The sequence below is a fragment of the Taudactylus pleione genome, unplaced genomic scaffold (genome assembly GCF_031769625.1).
Source record: "Taudactylus pleione unplaced genomic scaffold, aTauple2 ptg000695l, whole genome shotgun sequence".
Taxonomy (NCBI): domain Eukaryota; kingdom Metazoa; phylum Chordata; class Amphibia; order Anura; family Myobatrachidae; genus Taudactylus; species Taudactylus pleione.
In genome coordinates this window covers 3,190,677-3,211,937 of record NW_028285097.1, presented here as the reverse complement: position 1 = coordinate 3,211,937, position 21,261 = coordinate 3,190,677, and the positions used below count along the sequence as shown (strand labels likewise).

At 47.6% G+C, this 21,261-nt stretch overlaps 1 protein-coding gene across 2 annotated transcripts in view; it reads left to right on the top strand.

Annotated features, from left to right (window-relative positions):
• Nucleotides 1-21,261, top strand: part of ADGRB1 (adhesion G protein-coupled receptor B1) — a 335,561-nt gene that overhangs the window by 85,287 nt on the left and 229,013 nt on the right. For both annotated transcript variants that reach the window (XM_088456276.1, XM_088456275.1), the window contains exons 14-15: nt 12,662-12,764; nt 14,998-15,041. In XM_088456276.1, the coding sequence (XP_088312402.1) occupies nt 12,662-12,764; nt 14,998-15,041 (147 nt within the window). The remainder of the gene's footprint in view (nt 1-12,661; nt 12,765-14,997; nt 15,042-21,261) is intronic.

The following is a 21,261-nucleotide window of genomic DNA, read 5'->3' as shown; positions in this document are numbered from 1 at the left end:
CGGAACGCAGCTGCGATAATATGCTAATGTCTGCAGAGATCACCTGAGCATAGGGACGCCCAGTGCTGCCTTCTCATCTGCATACGACGTCGCTCACCAGTGTAAATATCGGTAACATTGACGCACATCGAGCGGCCGTCTTGCCCTTGCGGAAGGTCTGACCAGCCGCAGACTCGGCAGCTCTCCTGACAGGCAGAGCACTCTCTTGCTGTGTATGTAATCACAATGGCTAATTTATGCACGCCCATGTAACGGCGTTTAATTGTCAGACACACCTGCGTTTTTCTGACTACACCCCCCGTTACCTCCCCCAAACGCTGGCAACCTGTCTCTCACTTTGCGATGGATGCCTCTGTGCGTTCGCAATCACGATGCGATCACTGCGCATGCACAGTGCGGCTTATACCCATGTGCGATGGCAAACAGTCACTCGATCTGCGCGAAAATCGCATTATATGATATCCATGCTTGAGCATAGGTGACTTAGGGCCTGATTCAGATTTGTACCATTATGCCGATGCTCACGCAGTCAAGCGATTATTGGCTACTGCGCATACGCGAACCGCCAAGGAAAGCGTCTCTGCGCGAGCTGTATACTACTGCAATCCACGGGCGTTCCTGGGTGGAGTCGGGGAGGTAGCCGAACGTGTTTGCAAAAAGAGGCCGGTCCGTGGGCGTTGGGGGAGTTCCAGGGGTGTGTCTGCGTGCGCGGCTGCGTTTCCAATCACAGGACCACAGTCTCAGAGGCCATTTTTAGAGAGAAAGTTTATCCAGAATCTGCGCAGCCCAGGACTTATTCGAGGAGACGATGTGCGTTCGATGTAGCGTCAATGTTGATGTGTTCACTACCCCCGGAGGATCTGCACACGACGCAAATAGGGGAAGTGGGTGTGGCTACATTTGCACAGTGGCGCACTGTTACAGGTGGGGACATTGACAGGCATTAGTATGATTGTGAGCGCAAACGCAGCTGCAAATGGCGTACAACGCATTATCAGGCCCTTAATGAGTCCCTCGCTCAATTTGATTTAACCATCTGTGTTCAAGAATGGATAGCCTTAAAACCTGGACTGTTTTGATTTCTTGAGGACAGAGGAGCTGATTCAGACTCTCTCATTAGGATGCAAATGTTTGTAGCTGACCGATAGTTGCAATCTGCGCATGCGTATGCATCGCAATGCGCGTGCGCAAACCACTGCGAAAGATCAGAATGTGTTCGCTCGTTGCACATAGACAGCCTAGCAGAGGGAGTGACAGGAGAAGCCGTTTCTGGGCAGTCCACTAGAAACGGGGGAGTGGAGTTGCGAACGCAGTTGTGCCTGAGTGTTTCAATGCCGTTTCAGAGGCATGCATAATTAAAAAGCAGCGTCATAGTACACGTCACTTGGTGGGATTTCACACTGAAGTGATTGCAGTGCTTGTGGCAGGTTATAGTCAACCTCGAGCGCTGCGATCGCATCCGAATGGTGCTCGATGTACCAATGTTTTCGTGCACTTCCAGGAGATGACGTGCGCAAGTGGGCGTCTTATGAATGGCTGGTGGGCGTCTGCATACACAAAGTGATCGCCCGTCAAGACATAGTGGGCGTGCTAATGCCTTGCCGTGCGATTGCCTGCCTTGCTGGGCATGTGCGCCGGATTTGCATACGAAGGCTGCGAGCGAACACATCTAGCGAGCGGGTCTGAATGAGCTCCAGAGTTCGGGAATGACTGAAGTATATGCTTATATTTGTAGTGATGTCACTAGTGTCATGTGACTTGCTTTTACAGCAACTTCGTATACTAGAATCAAATAAGAAAGAGAACGGGATCCCAACCCCACAAAACCTGTCATTTCAGGGTCTTTTACCTTTCGTGTACACAGTGATAGCAGCGTAATATATTTGTGTCATGTTTTTTGTGGTAAAGTCAGTGGCGATAGGCTATAATGTTCTATATTTGCTCAGTTTGGACCAAATGGACCTTGAAATAAGATGACCTCTCTTATGTTTACTTTGTGTCTCCGTGAAATATTATCTTATTATTGGCGGCCTCTTTGGCTGGAGGCTTCGGCACTTACACTAGAGTTATGGCCCATTTTAGCCCTTCGGATTGTGACAGAAACAGTCAATCTGGGGGGAACGGTCACCATTCCAGTCCTGGTCTGTCGCCGTGTAGCAATCAGCCATCGTCTTCCCGATGTTCCCAGGGTCCGGCATTAAACAACCCCCTGGCCCCGAGGAGTCAGCGAGGAGAGGAAGGATCTCTGAAGTATTACGGCACGGGTGGGTGCACACGTTGCAGCGTCGCCGGCTTACGGAACATGCTGTAGGCTGTGAGCTTTGCAGGAAAAGGCTTTTCTCTTTCTTACAGATAGGCACTGAGGCAGTAAGTGAAGCGTCCTAGGGCACCTCGCTGAATCTGTTCTGCACTGATTACCATGTACACATCTCTGTGTATAGTGCTGGGCCAGTTTCTTCCAAGGAGATCATGTTAATTACATACACATTCCTCCCTCCCCCTGCTTAGCCCAATTAGCAGACAGAAGTTGCACAGAGGATTTGTGGACTTACTGAAAGCGCGTCTAGCGAGCAAATAAAACCCCCGCCTTTAGATTACCGCTATAGAATCTGTACGTGGTGGACAAATTTCATTTACATGCAGTAAAAGACTTTTATACGCAGCAGATCGTAGAGACGTTATTATTGACTGCAAATGACGTGTTTTACTGGTGAAAGATAACGAAGGTAAAGATATAATGATTAAGCGTTTGGGGAATAGGTGTAGAAGTTGTACAGGATAGGGTTGTACACAGAGGGCCTGATTCAGAGCCGGATGCTATTTGCGCTCGCTCGTTCATTAAAAAGGGGTGGCCATTCAAATGAACCGTTTGCACTTTGTGGTCTGTTGACGCCTCTATGTCTGAACGAGCGAACAAAACTTGCGGTCGTAATTTTGAAAAAGGTGCGCCCTGGCCGCTCGCACCATACGTCATGTCCGCTATTTAATAGAATTATCGAGTATATCGACCAGCGTATGAACTGCTCGCTATTCTTGTGGTTGGTTTTTCCTACCACAATCTTGCGAGCAGTTCTGACTATAAATCAACCCAGTGACGTGGTCAGTGACGCTGCTGTATTAATTATGCACACCCATAAAACGCCCGTTTTGACCTTTAAGCACGCCTGCGATCGGATCTCCACTCCCCGTTTTCAAGCACCTTCCCCTGTTACCACCCACATACGCCTCCTCCTGTCACTCAAAATAGCAGGCATTCGCTATTTAGCGAACAAACGATTTTCGGCCGCACTGACTGGTTCGCACATGCGTATTAAAATCCGTACGCATGCGCAGTTGTGTGAACATCGGTCGGAACGAACGAGCGGCCGCTTACGAGCGGCTCTGAATCAGGCCCAGAGGTCCATGGGGAGCCTTGTGAAGAAGACTAGACCAGGAACACATTGAAAGCACAAAGCACCTTTGCTCCACGTACTGTGATGGTTGGGTCAGGTTAGAACCCAGGATGCTCAGGCGGCTGGGCCTATACTTGTGGACATCCCGCCACCCCTCTCATTATCACCCATTTAATATAAAAAAAAGTGGCTGCTCAGATCAACTTAAGGGTCTTTCTCAGGTGCATGAGCCGGAAGGGTTTACTCTAGAAAAAAAGAAAACCATGTTTCCCTTAGAACGCTGCAATAGACCAGCAATACGATATGAATACTAAGGGGTCTATTTACTAAGCAGTGTCAGGAGACAGAGTGAAAAGTGATAAGGTACCAGCCAATCAGCTCCCAACTGTCATTTTTCAAAAACAGCCTGTGAGATGACAGTTAGGAGCTGATTGGCTGGTACCTTATCACTTTTCACTCTGTCTCCTGACACTGCCTAGTAAATAGACCCCTAAATGACAATAGAAATCCAGAGATCGTGGTTGCAAAGACGTCTCTGTACCGGTGGTCCCGCGAAGTGGTAACACTAAATTTGTAGGAGCTAGATGAAAATTCTACCCCTGAACCCTTCCCCAACACCTGAAGCCAGGACCTCACTGCACACTGCAATCATACAGTACATGAGGGCTGACACCATCCAGTCATCTTAAGTTGCAACACACTGACCTCTCTATTCAGCATTAGAGGAGGTTTCAGTCCTCCACGCCGTGGGCCAACATTCCCAGAGAGGGGACACTATCCTATTCGCTAGTCACACTGAAGGGGGTGACTACATGGAACAGCTCCTCTGAAATGTAAAAACAAAATCCAAAAAGTTATTCTGGAAAAACAAAATCACAATACGTCGACGCTTTGTGTCTGTTATCATTACCTCCCCTCCCCTATTGGACCGTTGAATGAACGTTAGCGACATATATTATGCGACTAAACCACATCATGTGTCTCACCACACTGTTTTGTAATAAATATGTGTCTTAGTCCAAGGTGACAAAAGTACTTTGCACAAGTACCCAAGATACTAATGCTGACGTGGACACTAATGCTGGCATCACACACAGCGGCGATGTGCGACGTGGACACTAATGCTGGCATTACACGCAGCAGTGGTGTGCGACGTGGACACTAATGCTGGCATCACACACAGCGGCGATGTGCGACGTGGACACTAATGCTGGCATTACACGCAGCAGTGGTGTGCGACGTGGATACTAATGCTGGCATTACACGCAGCAGCGATGTGCGACGTGGATACTAATGCTGGCATTACACGCAGCAGCGGTGTGCGACGTGGACACTAATGCTGGCATTACACGCAGCGATGTGTGACGTGGAAACTAATGCTGGTATTACACACAGCAGCAATGTGCGACGTGGACACTAATGCTGGCATTACACGCAGCAGCGATGTGCGACGTGGACACTAATGCTGGCATCACACACAACAGCGATGTGCGACGTGGACACTAATGCTGGCATTACACACAGCAGCGGTGTGCGACGTGGACACTAATGCTGGCATTACACACAGCAGCAATGTGCGACATGGACACTAATGCTGGCATTACACACAGCAGCGATGTGCGACGTGGACACTAATGCTGGCATTACACGCAGCAGCGATGTGCGACGTGGACACTAATGCTGGCATTACACACAGCAGCGGTGTGCGACGTGGACACTAATGCTGGCATTACACACAGCAGCGGTGTGTGATGTGGACACTAATGCTGGCATTACACACAGCAGCGATGTGTGACGTGGACACTAATGCTGGCATTACACACAGCAGCGATGTGCGACGTGGACACTAATGCTGGCGTTACATGCAGCAGCGATGTGCGAAGTGGACACTAATGCTGGCATTACACGCAGCAGCGATATGCGACGTGGACACTAATACTGGAATTACACGCAGCAGCGATATGCGACGTGGAGACTAATGCTGGCATTACACACAGCAGCGATGTGCGACGTGGACACTAATGCTGGCATTACACGCAGCAGCGATATGCGACGTGGACACTAATGCTGGCATCACACGCAGCAGCGATGTGCAACGTGGACACTAATGCTGGCATTACACACAGCAGCAATGTGCGGCGTGGACACTAATACTGGCATTACACACAGCAGCGATGTGCGACGTGGACACTAATGCTGACATTACACACAGCAGCGGTGTGCAACGTGGACACTAATGCTGGCATCACACGCAGCAGCGATGTGCGACTTGGACACTAATGCTGGCATTGCACACAGCAGCGATGTGCGACGTGGACACTAATGCTGGCATTACACACAGCAGCGATGTGCAACGTGGACACTAATGCTGGCATCACACGCAGCAGCGATGTGCGACTTGGACACTAATGCTGGCATTACACACAGCAGCGGTGTGTGACGTGGATACTAATGCTGGCATTACACACAGCAGCGATGTCCGACTTGGACACTAATGCTGGCATTACACACAGCAGCGATGTGTGACGTGGACACTAATGCTGACATTACACACAGCAGCGGTGTGCGACGTGGACACTAATGCTGGCATCACACGCAGCAGCGATGTGCGACTTGGACACTAATGCTGACATTACATGCAGCAGCGATGTACGACGTAGACACTAATGCTGACATTACATGCAGCAGCGATGTGCGACGTGGATACTAATGCTGACATTACACGCAGCAGCGATGTGCGACGTGGACACTAATGCTGGCATTACTCGCAGCAGCGATGTGCGACTTGGACACTAATGCTGGCATTACACACAGCAGCGGTGTGTGACATGGATACTAATGCTGGCATTACACGCAGCAGCGATGTACGATGTAGACACTAATGCTGACATTACACACAGCAGCGATGTGCGACGTGGATACTAATGCTGACATTACACGCAGCAGCGATGTGCGACGTGGACACTAATGCTGGCATTACACACAGCAGCGATGTGTGACGTGGATACTAATGCTGGCATTACACACAGCAACGATGTACGACGTGGATACTAATGCTGACATTACACACAGCAGCGATGTGCGACGTGGACACTAATGCTGGCATTACACACAGCAGTGATGTACGACGTGGATACTAATGCTGGCATTACACACAGCAGCGATGTACGACGTAGACACTAATGCTGACATTACATGCAGCAGCGATGTGCGACCTGGATACTAATGCTGACATTACACACAGCAGCGATGTGCGATGTGGACACTAATGCTGGCATTACACGCAGCAGCGATGTACGACGTAGACACTAATGCTGGCATTACACGCAGCAGCGATATACGACGTAGACACTAATGCTGACATTACACGCAGCAGCGATGTGCGACGTGGATACTAATGCTGGCATTACACACAGCAGCGATGTGTGACGTGGATACTAATGCTGGCATTACACGCAGCAGCGGTGTGCGACGTGGACACTAATGCTGGCATTACACGCAGCAGCGGTGTGCGACGTGGACACTAATGCTGGCATTACACACAGCAGCGGTGTGCGACGTGGACACTAATGCTGGCATTACACGCAGCAACGATGTGCGACGTGGACACTAATGCTGGCATTACACACAGCAGCGGTGTGCGACGTGGACACTAATGCTGGCATTACACACAGCAGCGATGTGCGACGTGGACACTAATGCTGGCATTACACACAGCAGCGATGTGCGACGTGGACACTAATGCTGGCATTACACACAGCAGCGATGTGCAACGTGGACACTAATGCTGGCATTACACACAGCAGCGATGTGCGACGTGGACACTAATGCTGGCATTACACACAGCAGCGATGTGCGACGTGAATACTAATGCTGGCATTACACACAGCAGCGATGTGCGACGTGAATACTAATGCTGGCGTTACATTCTGACAATTGTGTGCGTATTAGGAAACTGCGATCCAAGCTGAATCTGGCCCATAGTTACGAACGCCCGAGAATCGCTACCAGTGGCAGAGCATCTTTGTTACATTGTGTATCTCGTGATATTTACTATTATCTTCCTGACTAGTGAACGTAAGTTATGTTCTGACACGTCAACATATTCCCGACTTCTTGTGCTACGGTTTATCGCATCCTGTTTAGCGTTAGCAGAACTTTAGATGCCATTTCTGTAACCATGCGCTGAAACACGATACGGGAAGTCCAGTGTTACGTGTCTAATACAGTATGCCCAGTATGTGCAGTACAGCGCTGCGTAATATGGTGGCATTTTATACGAACATTATAAAGAGTGTTTCCGAGCAGTCACTTCTGCACAGGGGTTGTGTAAAACCTACAATATACTGTATGTCACTTGCACAATAACGTTTGATTCTATTTAACTATACAAATATAATCAACTTAATAATATGCAGCTTTTTATACTGACTGTCTTCATGTAACGAGGTAGCCGCGTTCTGCTGAATCTATTGCGTCACCGTAAAGGCTTGTGCCAAATCCGGTGCCCGTCTGCAACATACAGTATAACTAATAATCCAGGTCCAACGTTTGTCCTGAATCCCGACTGACCTTTATACACTCTTCTACTTACTGAGAGTCCTGGGGAACAGACAACTAGTAAAGAGGCGACATTGGGCCTGATAAGGGGTGGGCACTAATGTAGCTACGACTGCGCCTTTTCTTCACAGTACGACTGCGCCTTTTTTTTGCTAATGCCACGACCGATGGGATTTGTACAGAGTTACCCACCGAAGCTAATCTGCCGCTTTGCGTATGAAGACGCACCATTGACCGCACATCAGTCACAAACGGAGAATATTGCCTTATGGAGGCGCAGAATGTCTGCCTGGGCATGGCCGCCAAAATCGGTGTAACTGAGGCAAAAGTCGCAGTTGCTGACCGTAATACACATGAGTCCGACTAGCCACGCCCCCGTTACCACCCAGGAACACCCACTGAAATTGTCTCTCTCTGTGTCCAAACTTGTTCTGTGGCTTTGGGCGGTAACCATTGGGACTGAAAACATTGGCACTGCGTCAACCTCTGAATTAGGCCCAAAAAAACCATGAGTTGAATTGATGACTGATGGTGTCTAGTACAGAAAATTAACTAGATGTTGTGTTCCCCATTGGTTACGTGTGCTAGGTGATGGGCCCCTTTGTAAATCACTTAGGTGGGTTTGTGAATGAAAGCCTAATGGTTCCACTGGTTTGTATTGGTCACCTCTGCTTATTGAAGGCGGTCAGGGAGACACGAGGGAATGGGTATGTAATACCGACAGTGGCATCCCGATGGTCGATATCCCGACAGGGGTCGGGTAACTAAACTAACCTTCCCCCGGGATGTAGTCAGGAAGCCGACAGTCTAAATCCTGACCACCGGCTTCCCGTCTCTCTAATCCCGGCATGGTACTAATGCAGGCGTCTGTCATTATCCATACACCAGGAAGCCGACGCCTGGCATACCGATCAAAGGTAAGCCGGGCGCGGACAGTCGAGGGGGAGGAGGGTTAGGTTAGGGGCTCCCAGCTGGGACTTAGGGTTAGGTATGCCCCGGGAGGTTAGGGTTAGGCTAGGGAAAGGCGGGGTTTGGGTTAGGCAGCCCCCCGGGGGGAGGTTATGGTTAGGCACCGGGGGACTTAGGTTTAGGTTGCTGGAAAAGGGGGGTTAGGTTTAGGCATTTAGAGGGGGGTTAGGGTTTGGCACTTGGGGAGGAGGTTAGGGTTAGGCACCCCTAAGGGAGGGTTAGTTAATACTTGCCTTTTGACGTTTGGGATCTTCAACCCTGTCGGGCTTCCGCTGTCGGGATTTGCTGCCGGCGGTAATACCTACTACACCCTTCCCCCCTTCTCCCCCTAACCCTCACTTTTTGTAGCCTAACCCTAACCTTCCCCGTTATTGCCTAAACCTAGTCTCCCCCTTAGTGCCTAAACCTAACCCTCCCCCCTTAGTTAATAACCTTAACCCACCCCAATGGTTCCTATCCCTAACCCCACCTTAGGGGGGATGTGGGTCGTGCAGGTCTCTTGTGAGTATAGTAGATCTGGGACGTGGCTATAAGAGGCACATTTGGGTGTACAGCACCTTTGAAGTACAGTTTAGGATTGTGTTTTCGTTGTGTTGGATGAAAACTTAAGTTGTGTTGAGAATGGTTCTTTGAAGTTAAGTGTTTCCCAACCGTGGTCTTCAAGGCACACAAGCAGTCCAGTGTTTAGTGATATCTATGCCTCAGCACAGGTGGTTTAGTCAAAATTACTGAGGCACTTATTAAGTCACCTGTGCTCAAGTATGGCTATCCTTAAAACCTGGACTGTTAGTGTGCTTTGAGTACCGTGTTGGGGCCAAACACAGAGTTAGCGTGTAGCGTGTATTGCATGTTAGTCATCACCTTCCCTTTGTGTTTCATGTCTCCTGGTTTCTGTAAGACCCTCGGTTCGGTTTGCTTAATAAATTAGTCTATAGCTTCTGATTCCATTTATTGTAGAGTATTCGTGAAGTGTGCAGGTAAATGATTAACGGAGACTTTGTTCTACTCTGTCACAAATGACACAATCCCGTATCCATCGTGCGTTGCTCACACCCAAAGGCTTTTAGTAGTTGTTGCCTTCGGTAAAAGCGTCTGCTAATATTACAGTCCAGGGCATGAGGCTTTGAGCAAGGCAGGGATGAGTCCACAATCTCAGCCAGACTGTCGTAATGAGGATTTTTCATTAATAGGGCAGAGCCACCCAAACACCCGCCTGATGTCACCCCCATTGGCTGACACTGCTGGTTCTATTCATTCCGGAACTGAGCTCATAGCCCTAGGGGTTCACATACTTTTTATGGCAACAAAATATACTGTTGGGTCATTTTGATCGATAAATGAATGACAATGTAGATCTTTAAGCAGGTCATTTGATTTAATGGGTTATTGGGTTCTCTATCCAGCTGAAGACATTTAAGGACATTTATGCATAAATTGTGAATATTCTACAGGGTTCACAAAGTAGCACCACTGTGTATTTCAGGTGCCAGGCAGTGTAATATGGTATTTATTTCATTACACTTGGGCACTAAAACCATTGTGTGCCAGCCTCACTTAACCTTATCCAGACAAGCTCGGTTCGATCGCGTATATTTCCAGGCAGCATATAAAACACTCAGAGCAGAATACGATCATTAAATATTCCTGATCGTCCGTGTATATAACACAATTCTGCACAGTAAACTGTAGCTAGAGGTATAGTAATTGTGTATCTATAAGTGTATCATTAGCTGGTACAGCCTTGTCTCAGACTACTGAAAACGTGGTCTGATTTAATGCTAATTACAGTCTGTTCAGCCTGATGTTCAAACAAAGTACAGATTATGGTACAGTCAAAGTAAATTCTTTTATTGTAACAGATTCCATATGAGAATAATCTAATCATTTCACACCTAAAACAAAGACTTTTCCCGCTATTACATTTTTTAGCTATTGAAGAAAAATGCTGTTTTAGCTGCTAAATTATTATAATCCTATGAGCCAGTGACGGTTATTTTTTTAGGTGTTTTACAGGATTATTCTGCAGAATTTCGTTATGTGCATGTCTCAGTTTGTGCTGGGGTCCTGAGTTTTACCAGATACTGTATGTAAAATAATACGCCCCCTCTAATTTGAATTGAGGCAAAGCATAGGGTAAACAGTAGAAGCCCATTCACGCTTGGGATCCTGGTGTTTCTCTTATGTTTCTCACTTTTCCACCAATGGGGGTCATTTCTACTGCTTGCACCGGTGGGATGGATCTATCTCCTTCCACCAGCCCCCATGGATTCGTAGGAGATACATCCTTGCTTCCCCTCTTAATTCCTCCTCACAATGACCCCCACGCTTCATGGGATTTGACACTTTCTAACTTCCTCATGTCATAGCCGACATCTTGGTGTAGCCCGCAGGAGGCACCATCTTGCTGTAGCCCTGCTGCACTGCAGAAATGTCCAGGGACACTGATAGGGAGTGGGGAGGGTACTACACTCCTACTGGATGGGGACCTGGGGCATCTACTTCGTGGCACCTTGCATAGTATTTTACATGTGTTTTTAGGGGGGGGATGGATTTGTTCATCTCTCCTTAGTAACCGGGTCCTAAGGATGTCTGTCAGTGGCAGCAGCAGGGCTTACATAAGAAGGTGTTAGGAGTACCATTTACCCCCTCACGCTCCCATACGAGCTACACCACAATGACTTGGCCGCTGCAGGACATTTATGTTTTAGTCATTAAAAGCCACTGGAATGTGGCTTTTGCTCGGTGCTAGGTGATTGTTCTGGTGGAATATAAATTTGGAATCTATATTGTGCTCTATTAATTCTAGAGAAATAGCGAAGTAATGTCCATAACATTATGCTCTTCCCACTGTACTTTAGGGATCATGTCCTTGGGGCAATGAGCATTATTAGGCTTCTACTAATCATGATGCCTAATAATGAGACAGAAATTACAGAGACTAGACATTTCCCCAGGTTATGTTAAAAGTCTTCCACATCTCCTTATATTGTTCCCGTAATAAGTGCTTTTCAATAACCTTATTATGGATTTACTTTGAATACTCTTTGATCTTCACGGTGAAGCTTTTGTTTTTGGAAATTTACTTACAAAATTGTGGGAGTTGGGTTGAAAACTTACACATTCAATTATTTTCTGGGGGGGTGGTGTGTAGTACGTAAGACTTTAAAGAAGTTTTTTTTTTTATTTGATGTTATGGTTTGTTGATCAGTGAGAGGATTTCATAAATAAATCTATTTTGGTTTTATGTTGTAAGAAAATAAAATGTGAACATTTTTGACAGTGTAAATAGACACAAGGTCAGTGACCGTATAAAGTCGTTTTATCATATAACTGTTTAATTAGCACATATAATATAACAAGTGTCTGATTTCAGAAGGGAAGTTACTGTAGTACAATTGGAACAAGAAGGTCTTTGTTAGGAGCCTTCCCACTAGGTCCCACTGTTGCTACTGTGACTATAACATTAATTTTACCCCCCTTTGGTATTTTTCAAATTTTATTTTCTAAATTTGTGGAATTAGAATTAGGGATTATTTGAGAATTTTAATCACTGATCAAAAACAAAATATTCTGTATTGTCAAATAATAAAATATAACTTACCATCTCTACTCTTATTATTTACATGTGTTTAGACAATATTATTATTATTATTATTATTATTATTATTATCATCACTTGTGTATTATATTTTCATAACTCATTATTACACCTGTGCGGTTTTATTTTTTGTCTTATTTAGGAACAACACCGTGTTGAACTCTAAGGTCATCTCCATTACAGTCAAGCCACCCCCGCGTTCAACCTCCGTCCCCCTGGATATTGAATTTTCCCACTTATACAATGTGAGTAGATTATCCTGTTTCGTTGCAAATGACAAATTTTCATCAGGGGAAGCTGCTCTGACACATTTCTATCTTTATGAGATCTATTAAAATGACAAGTGAAGACTTAACTGAAAGGTTCCAAATAAAAAATGATTTCCTTGCGGAACCGTAAACCCAGATACTCCAATGTTTCGATGATGTTCTCCATAAATATTAAGAGGAGCGAACGGGAGCAGTTTGCTTTTTACACACTCTCGGAAATATTTTGGTTGCCTCAGATTTTTGTTACTGGTCACGTAGGAGACATTTTGTTTAGGTTATTGATTTGGTCCCAAATACTATAACCGAATTAAACCCAAAACGAGTGATTGTCATGTCCAGTATTAACCGGACGTATCAGTGCAACAAATGTAACGTGATGGAATATTTCCTGCTATCAGCATCACAAAAACATAAACATTCCAAATATCAAAGACCAATGCTGTATAACATTTTAGGTATGGATTGTATATGGAATATCATGGATGAACATCACTTTGATACTTTGACAGTGGATTTTACAGCCAAAGAAGAGAGTGGAACCACTTTGGTGTGAGCTAAGGATCCCCCCCCATCGTGTGTGCCTCAGGCCAAGACATGGGCCTGTCAATTATTTACCCCACTGTCAGTCTTACAGTGACAGCAGTGTCCATGCATGGATTGTGGCCCTCATTCAGAGACGGTCGTTAGTTGCAAGTGGTCACCCTGAATCAGGGCGGCCGCTTGCATCCTGAACGACCACCTCCTTGTCGATCGCTAAGCTGTGGGTTACCACCCACAGCTTAACGACCGACCAGGTTGATGGTCACGATGGTGAACACCATCGCGACCATCGGGACTTACAACCAGACCCTAAGGTTGGGTCTGGGCACTCGTAAGCCCCAGGGAGCTTTCTGCTCTGATGGAGCAGGAAGCTCCCCACTGACATCACTGATGATGTCAGTGCGGCCGCCCACAAAACAGTATGCGTTCATAAAGGAATGCCTCCATTTTGGAAACCACCCCCCAGCCCGCCTACCAAACGGGGCGAGCCGTCGATCAACATCGACAGCCGCCCCTTTGGTAGCGAGCTCCAGAGCGAGAGAGGTTCTCTGTCACTCCGGGGCTTTCGCACGTGCAGTGCGGCCGCTGCGTGTGCGCAGGACTAACCATCGAGTCGGTTGCGAGCGCATCAGTGCTTGCGAACCACTCTGAATGAGGTCCAGTATCCAGTAGATGGGTTCACCTATATAGTGCAATTCTGTAGTGGCTCTCTCTACGTTACAGGGATTGGTCATCGCTGGTCATGGCCTACAGCAGCAACATTTGTGGGGGCTGATAACGATTCTTAGTCCTCTCTGCCACTGCTTTAGCCGTCCTGGTCCACAGTCCCCTTGCTAACGCGTTTCGGGACTCCATTGTCCCTACAAGGGAGTCCCGAAACGCGTTGGTAACCAGGAGGAAAAAGGGGACTGTGGTGATCCGGACCACCTGTCTTCAAAATACTAACACCAATGCCCGTGTAAACCGATTATCTGGTAAAGCAGCCACCCTGGCAAAGTTTTATTCATTTATTTTACCATTGTCTTTATTATAATAAAATGTGCATGTTTTGATATCTATGACACTGGTCGGTTCATTGACATGCTAATTATAACCACTTAGGAGTGGTATATATGTAATTTTAAGTGATTTATTTTCAAGACTTGTCCATCAGTTTCAAAGGTAGCGCCTAGTGACTACATTCACACCACAATTCATATGCTTTACCACTAAGGTCTGGGGTAGACCTAGAACGTTCTCATAGGCTGCTCTCCTTATGTTAGTGCAGCGCAGCTGTGCATCCCGAAACATATCCAACTATAAAGTGAATTGGGTTCTTCAAATGCCTTCAGTTTCGCAATCTCCGCGATCTGTCAAGGTCACAGCATTCACTGCCTGCCACTGTCATAGTAAAATCAATGTCTGTCATTAAGTGTATCAAGCGCACGTGGTTTATCACCTTGCCCCGGGCGTGCAGTATGTGATAAGTGGAAAGTAATGGAAATGGCTGTTCGCACAGAATTCAAAACTCTCCCGTCCCAACACCACCCGCAGCGGCGCAGTCAGGTACCGGTACCGGGTTACGCAATGGGTTTCCTTTCTGCCTGAGATCCCAGACTCTGATATAATATATACAGTATATACAGCACACAGTATGTCTAATAGTGATTATTGTCTGCGCTCTCTCTAGGGAACAACTAACCAAAGCTGCATCATCTGGGACGAAACCGACACGTAAGTTACCCAAATTTATCTCACATACACTGTCACATTCCTGTGCTACTCTTATTTATATGTAGGGTGTAGTCATCATTAATATCACATTATATTACATATATGGACAGGCCCACGGTTACAGTACATTGTTGTTTTCAGAATATTATTTTTAGCGATTATTTTATGGTCGTTAATTTCCCCTGAATTCCTGTAATAGGAGCTGCTGTACCATTTACAAATGAGAGCACTGTACAGACCCGATTTTATTTTAAGGCCATTGAATTACTTTACTGACATTTCAGTCACCGTATTTTATCAGCAGGCTCCTGAAATCTTTTTAGGAAGGTTGAATAGCCTGATGACAGGGAAACGGAGTGTTCATCATTACTTTAGCTCTGACATGTTTTGTTTGGTGATCTGGGGATTACTTGTGAAATACCTTTATCCCAAATTTTTTATTTTTTTTTCAAAGTCATCTCATTTAAATGTTATGCGTATAATTACAAACAATCACAACATGAAAATCATCATAATATGTTTATCAGAAATGTTCCAGGAAAATTATACTTCTTGACTTGTATATATTCTGTAGTGTCCCGATGCATAGAATGCCATTTTTGAGTCCCCTAGTTGTCAGATATGCAGTGTATTTTATTGGAAACTTCTCTTTTTTAGGGGCATAACAAAAGCACGCTGACTATATATGTCCACAGTACAAGGGCACGCTGACCTGTTAGGGCCCCAGTACAATGGCACACTGATTTGTGAGGACCCCAGAACAATGGCACCCTGACCTGTCAGGACCGCAATACAATGGCACACTAACCCATCAGGACCCCAGCACAATGGCACACTGATCTTGTAGGACCCTAGTACAATGGCACGCTGACCTGGCTGGACCCCAGTACAATGGCACACTGATCTGTGAGGACCCCAGTACAATGGCACCCTGACCTGTCAGGACCCCAGTACAATGACACGCTGACCTGTCAGGACCCCAGTACAATGACACACTGACCTGTCAGGACCCCAGTACAATGACACACTGACCTGTCAGGACCCCAATACAATGGCACACTGACCTGTCAGGGCCCCAGTACAATGGCACACTGACCTGTTAGGGCCCCAGTACAATGACACACTGACCTGTTAGGGTCCCAGTACAATGACACGCTGACCTTTCAGGGCCCCAGTACAATGACACGCTGACCTGTCAGGGCCCCAGTACAATGGCACACTGACCTGTTAGGGCCCCAGTACAATGACACACTGACCTGTTAGGGCCCCAGTACAATGGCACGCTGACCTGTCAGGGCCCCAGTACAAAGACACGCTGACCTGTCAGGACCCCAGTACAATGGCACACTGACCAGTCAGGGCCCCAGTACAATGGCACGCTGACCTTTCAGGGCCCCAGTACAATGGCACGCTGACCTGTCAGGGCCCCAGTACAATGGCACACTGACCTGTTAGGGCCCCAGTACAATGGCACGATGACCTGTTAGGGCCCCAGTACAATGGCACGCTGACCTGTTAGGGCCCCAGTACAATGGCACACTGATATTGTAGGACCCTAGTACAATGGCACGCTGACCTGGCAGGACCCCAGTACAATGACACGCTGACCCGTTAGGGCCTCAGTACAATGGCACGCTGACCTGTCAGGGCCCCAGTACAATGGCACGCTGACCTGTCAGGGCCCCAGTACAATGACACGCGGACCTGTCAGGGCCCCAGTACAATGGCACGCTGACCTGTCAGGACCCCAGTACAATGACACACTGACCTGTCAGGACCCCAGTACAATGACACACTGACCTGTCAGGACCCCAATACAATGGCACACTGACCTGTCAGGGCCCCAGTACAATGGCACACTGACCTGTTAGGGCCCCAGTACAATGACACACTGACCTGTTAGGGCCCCAGTACAATGACACGCTGACCTTTCAGGGCCCCAGTACAATGACACGCTGACCTGTCAGGGCCCCAGTACAATGGCACACTGACCTGTTAGGGCCCCAGTACAATGACACACTGACCTGTTAGGGCCCCAGTACAATGACACGCTGACCTTTCAGGGCCCCAGTACAATGACACGCTGACCTGTCAGGGCCCCAGTACAATGGCACACTGACCTGTTAGGGCCCCAGTACAATGACACACTGACCTGTCAGGGCCCCAGTACAATGACACGCTGACCTGTCAGGACCCCAGTACAATGGCACACTGACCAGTCAGGGCCCCAGTACAATGGCACGCTGACCTTTCAGGGCCCCAGTACAATGGCACGCTGACCTGTCAGGGCCCCAGTACAATGGCACGCTGACCTTTCAGGGCCCCAGTACAATGGCACGCTGACCTGTCAGGGCCCCAGTACAATGGCACACTGACCTGTTAGGGCCCCAGTACAATGACACACTGACTTGTTGTGGTCCCATTGTTGTGTGTTGATACTATAGGAAACGGTAGAGCAACACTGCCCAAGACAAAATAGAAGTAGAGTATGTGATGTAAATGCTGCCTAGTTGTCCCGTTGTGTCCCCGGTTGCTGTGTAGACAGTAATGTGATAATTCTGCAAATCTTCCTGTGTAAATATAAGCCCACAAATGAATGCGATAGGTGATATTTTGCACCAACAATGTTGCAAAATTACATGAAAACCTTTAGGATTATAAATATAAAACCATTGGCTCCTGGCTATGATCTATTTAATATATAACTTTTAGGGTATTTATTAATGATTGAATACACATTATACTACAGTGATACATTGTATCTCCCCGGAATGGACATCTTACAGCCCCCAACTTGCTCTTAATAGAATAGTGTAGCCCTGAGCTGCAATCACTGCACTGTGACAGCAGGATAGACACACGGTTCCACGCCACCCAGTACATGATGAAATATACCATATACATGGCTTATCAGGCCAGGGCTACTCGTTCAAACCAGTCTGGCCCTCTGGTCATATAGATGGATATTATTAATGGATTTTAGGGGAATGATATGTAGAGCTGGACGCAGCTTCCTGCAGGTTATTCTGGATACAAGGGAACAAGAGAAGGTTATACTGTTACTATTGCTGCATTTATCATTTATAATCAGAGAATATTTACTATCATGAAGCAAATAATCATTAGAGCACAATCAGCAGCTACTGATTACCCGTAGAGAGCAAACGTCATATTGGTTACTGTGCTGTAGTGTGAATTTAATCCTTAGACCTTTGTCAGTAAGTAGTGTAGTACTGTACTGTATTTAATCAGATTTTACATTACAAACTGCTTTCCATACATTGTGTACTTGTCAGGGGAACGTCATTTAATGACTGATATTACAAATAAAAGGCTGCATTGGAAAATGAAAAGCAATCCTGTTTTGTCTGATTTGTTTTGTCATTATAATCATGTGTGACAATGACGGTTTCTTTTTTAAGTAAAAAAAAAAAGTTTGTGTTTGGAAAGGATGAAAGTGCAGCGGTCTGTGGCCTCAGTCCTATTGTGTACTCCAAGATCAAGGCTACCTCCTTTCCTGTGGCCCCAGTCCTATTGTGTACTCCCAGATCATGGCTACCTCCTTCCCTGTGGCCTCAGTCCTATTGTGTACTCCAAGATCATGGCTACCTCCTTGCCTGTGGCCCCAGTCCTATTGTGTACTCCCAGATCATGGCTACCTCCTTCCCTGTGGCCCCAGTCCTATTGTGTACTCCCAGATCATGGCTACCTCCTTCCCTGTGGCCTCAGTCCTATTGTGTACTCCCAGATCATGGCTACCTCCTTGCCTGTGGCCCCAGTCCTATTGTGTACTCCCAGATCATGGCTACCTCCTTGCCTGTGGCCCCAGTCCTATTGTGTACTCCCAGATCATGGCTACCTCCTTGTCTGTGGCCCCAGTCCTATTGTGTACTCCCAGATCATGGCTACCTCCTTCCCTGTGGCCCCAGTCCTATTGTGTACTCCCAGATCATGGCTACCTCCTTCCCTGTGGCCCCAGTCCTATTGTGTTCTCCCAGATCATGGCTACCTCCTTCCCTGTGGCCCCAGTCCTATTGTGTACTCCCAGATCATGGCTACCTCCTTCCCTGTGGCCCCAGTCCTATTGTGTACTCCCTGAGCATGGCTACCTCCTTCCCTGTGGCCCCAGTCCTATTGTGTACTCCCAGATCAAGGCTACCTCCTTCCCTGTGGCCCCAGTCCTATTGTGTACTCCCAGATCATGGCTACCTCCTTCCCTGTGGCCCCAGTCCTATTGTGTACTCCCAGATCATGGCTACCTCCTTCCCTGTGGCCTCAGTCCTATTGTGTACTCCCAGAGCATGGCTACCTCCTTCCCTGTGGCCCCAGTCCTATTGTGAACTCCCAGAGCATGGCTACCTCCTTCCCTGTGGCCCCAGTCCTATTGTGTACTCCCAGATCATGGCTACCTCCTTCCCTGTGGCCCCAGTCCTATTGTGTACTCCCAGATCATGGCTACCTCCTTCCCTGTTGCCCCAGTCCTATTGTGTACTCCCAGATCATGGCTACCTCCTTCCCTGTGGCCCCAGTCCTATTGTGTACTCCCAGAGCATGGCTACCTCCTTCCCTGTGGCCCCAGTCCTATTAAGTACTCCCAGATCATGGGTACCTCCTTGCCTGTGGCCCCCAGTCCTATTGGTTACTCCAAAAGCATGGCTACCTTCTTGCATGTAGCCCCAGTGCTATTGGTTGCTCCCAGAGCACAGCTACTTCCTTGCCTGTGGCTCCAGTCCTATTGTGTACTCCCAGAGAATGGCTACCTCCTAGCCTGTGGCCCCAGTGCTATTTTGTACTCCCAGAGCATGGCTGCCTCTTTGCCTGTGGCCCCAGTCCTATTGTGTACTCCCAGAGCATGGCTGCCTCTTTGCCTGTGGCCCCAGTGCTATTTTGTACTCCCAGAGCATGGCTACATTCTTGTCTGTGGCCCCAGTCCTATTTTGTCCTCCCAGAGCATGGCTACCTCCTTCCATAGTCACATTGTGTACTCCAAGAGCATGGCTACCTCCTAGCCCGTGGCCCCAGTGCTATTATGTACTCCCAGAGCATGGCTACTTCCTTGCCTGTGGCCCCCAGTCCTATTGTGTACTCCCAGAGCATGGCTACCTCCTTTCCTGTGGCCCCAGTGCTATTATGTACTCCCAGAGCATGGCTACCTCCTTGCCTGTGGCCCCAGTCCTATTGTGTACTCCCAGAGCAAGGCTACCTCCTTCCATAGTCATATTGAGTACTCACATAGCATGGCTACCGCCATTACCTCTAAAGATAACTCTCTTCTAGGAGTAGCGACTAGCAATAACTGGCAGAGGAATTGTAACCTTCATTGTGTACCTACAATTTAGATTGGGGACTGCAATGTATACTAGTTAACTGAACAATAGTCTGCTTTATATATTTATCACTGATATTAGTATCAGTATTGTATACATGCTGCCAGAATAAGATCTGTGTTCTATCATAGCAATCAGAATTATGGGGCCAAATGTAATGGGGTGAGAGTTTAGAAAATGTGAGAGTTTAGCAGTAAAACGCTTACACTAATACATTGATCCAGTTGTATTTTCAATACAGGAAACACCTGGATGAGAGTTGGTATACAATCGGGAAGCCGTCTTCCCGACTGCTTTATCCCGCCATGGGATAAATGACCGGCGTCTATTTCTAGACGCCGCTCATTTCCCCGATGCCGGGAGACAGGCGCCAGGCATCCCAATCGAGCGGATGCCAGGTGCCGCGAGCGGACAGCCGCGCGGGGGGGGGGTTAGGTTTAGGGCATCCGGGGGGAACTTAGAGTTAGGCACCACCCCGAGAGGGTTAGGGTTAGGCTAGGGGGAGGGAGGGTTAGGGTTAGGCACCCCCGGAGGGGACTTAGGTTTAGGCAGCGGGGAAGGGGGTGGTTAGGGTTAGGCACTTAGAGGTGGGATTAGGGTTAGGCACAGGGGGGAGTTTAGGGTTAGGCACCCCTAAGGAGGGTTAGGGTTAGGGGGGTTAGGTTAGATTAGACAACACTAACCTTACCACGATTGGGATTTCCAGCGCTGTCGTGCTTCCGCTACCGGGCTCTGCTGTTTTGTCGGGCTGCCGCTGCTGGGATTCGGGCTGCCGGCCATGCGGCAGCCGGGATATCATACCGATTCCTGAGAGTTTAAATCTTGAGAGTTTTTTGAGTCTGAAAAACATGAAAGTTTTAATGTTCTGTGGGGCGTATGTATCAAAGCTTGAT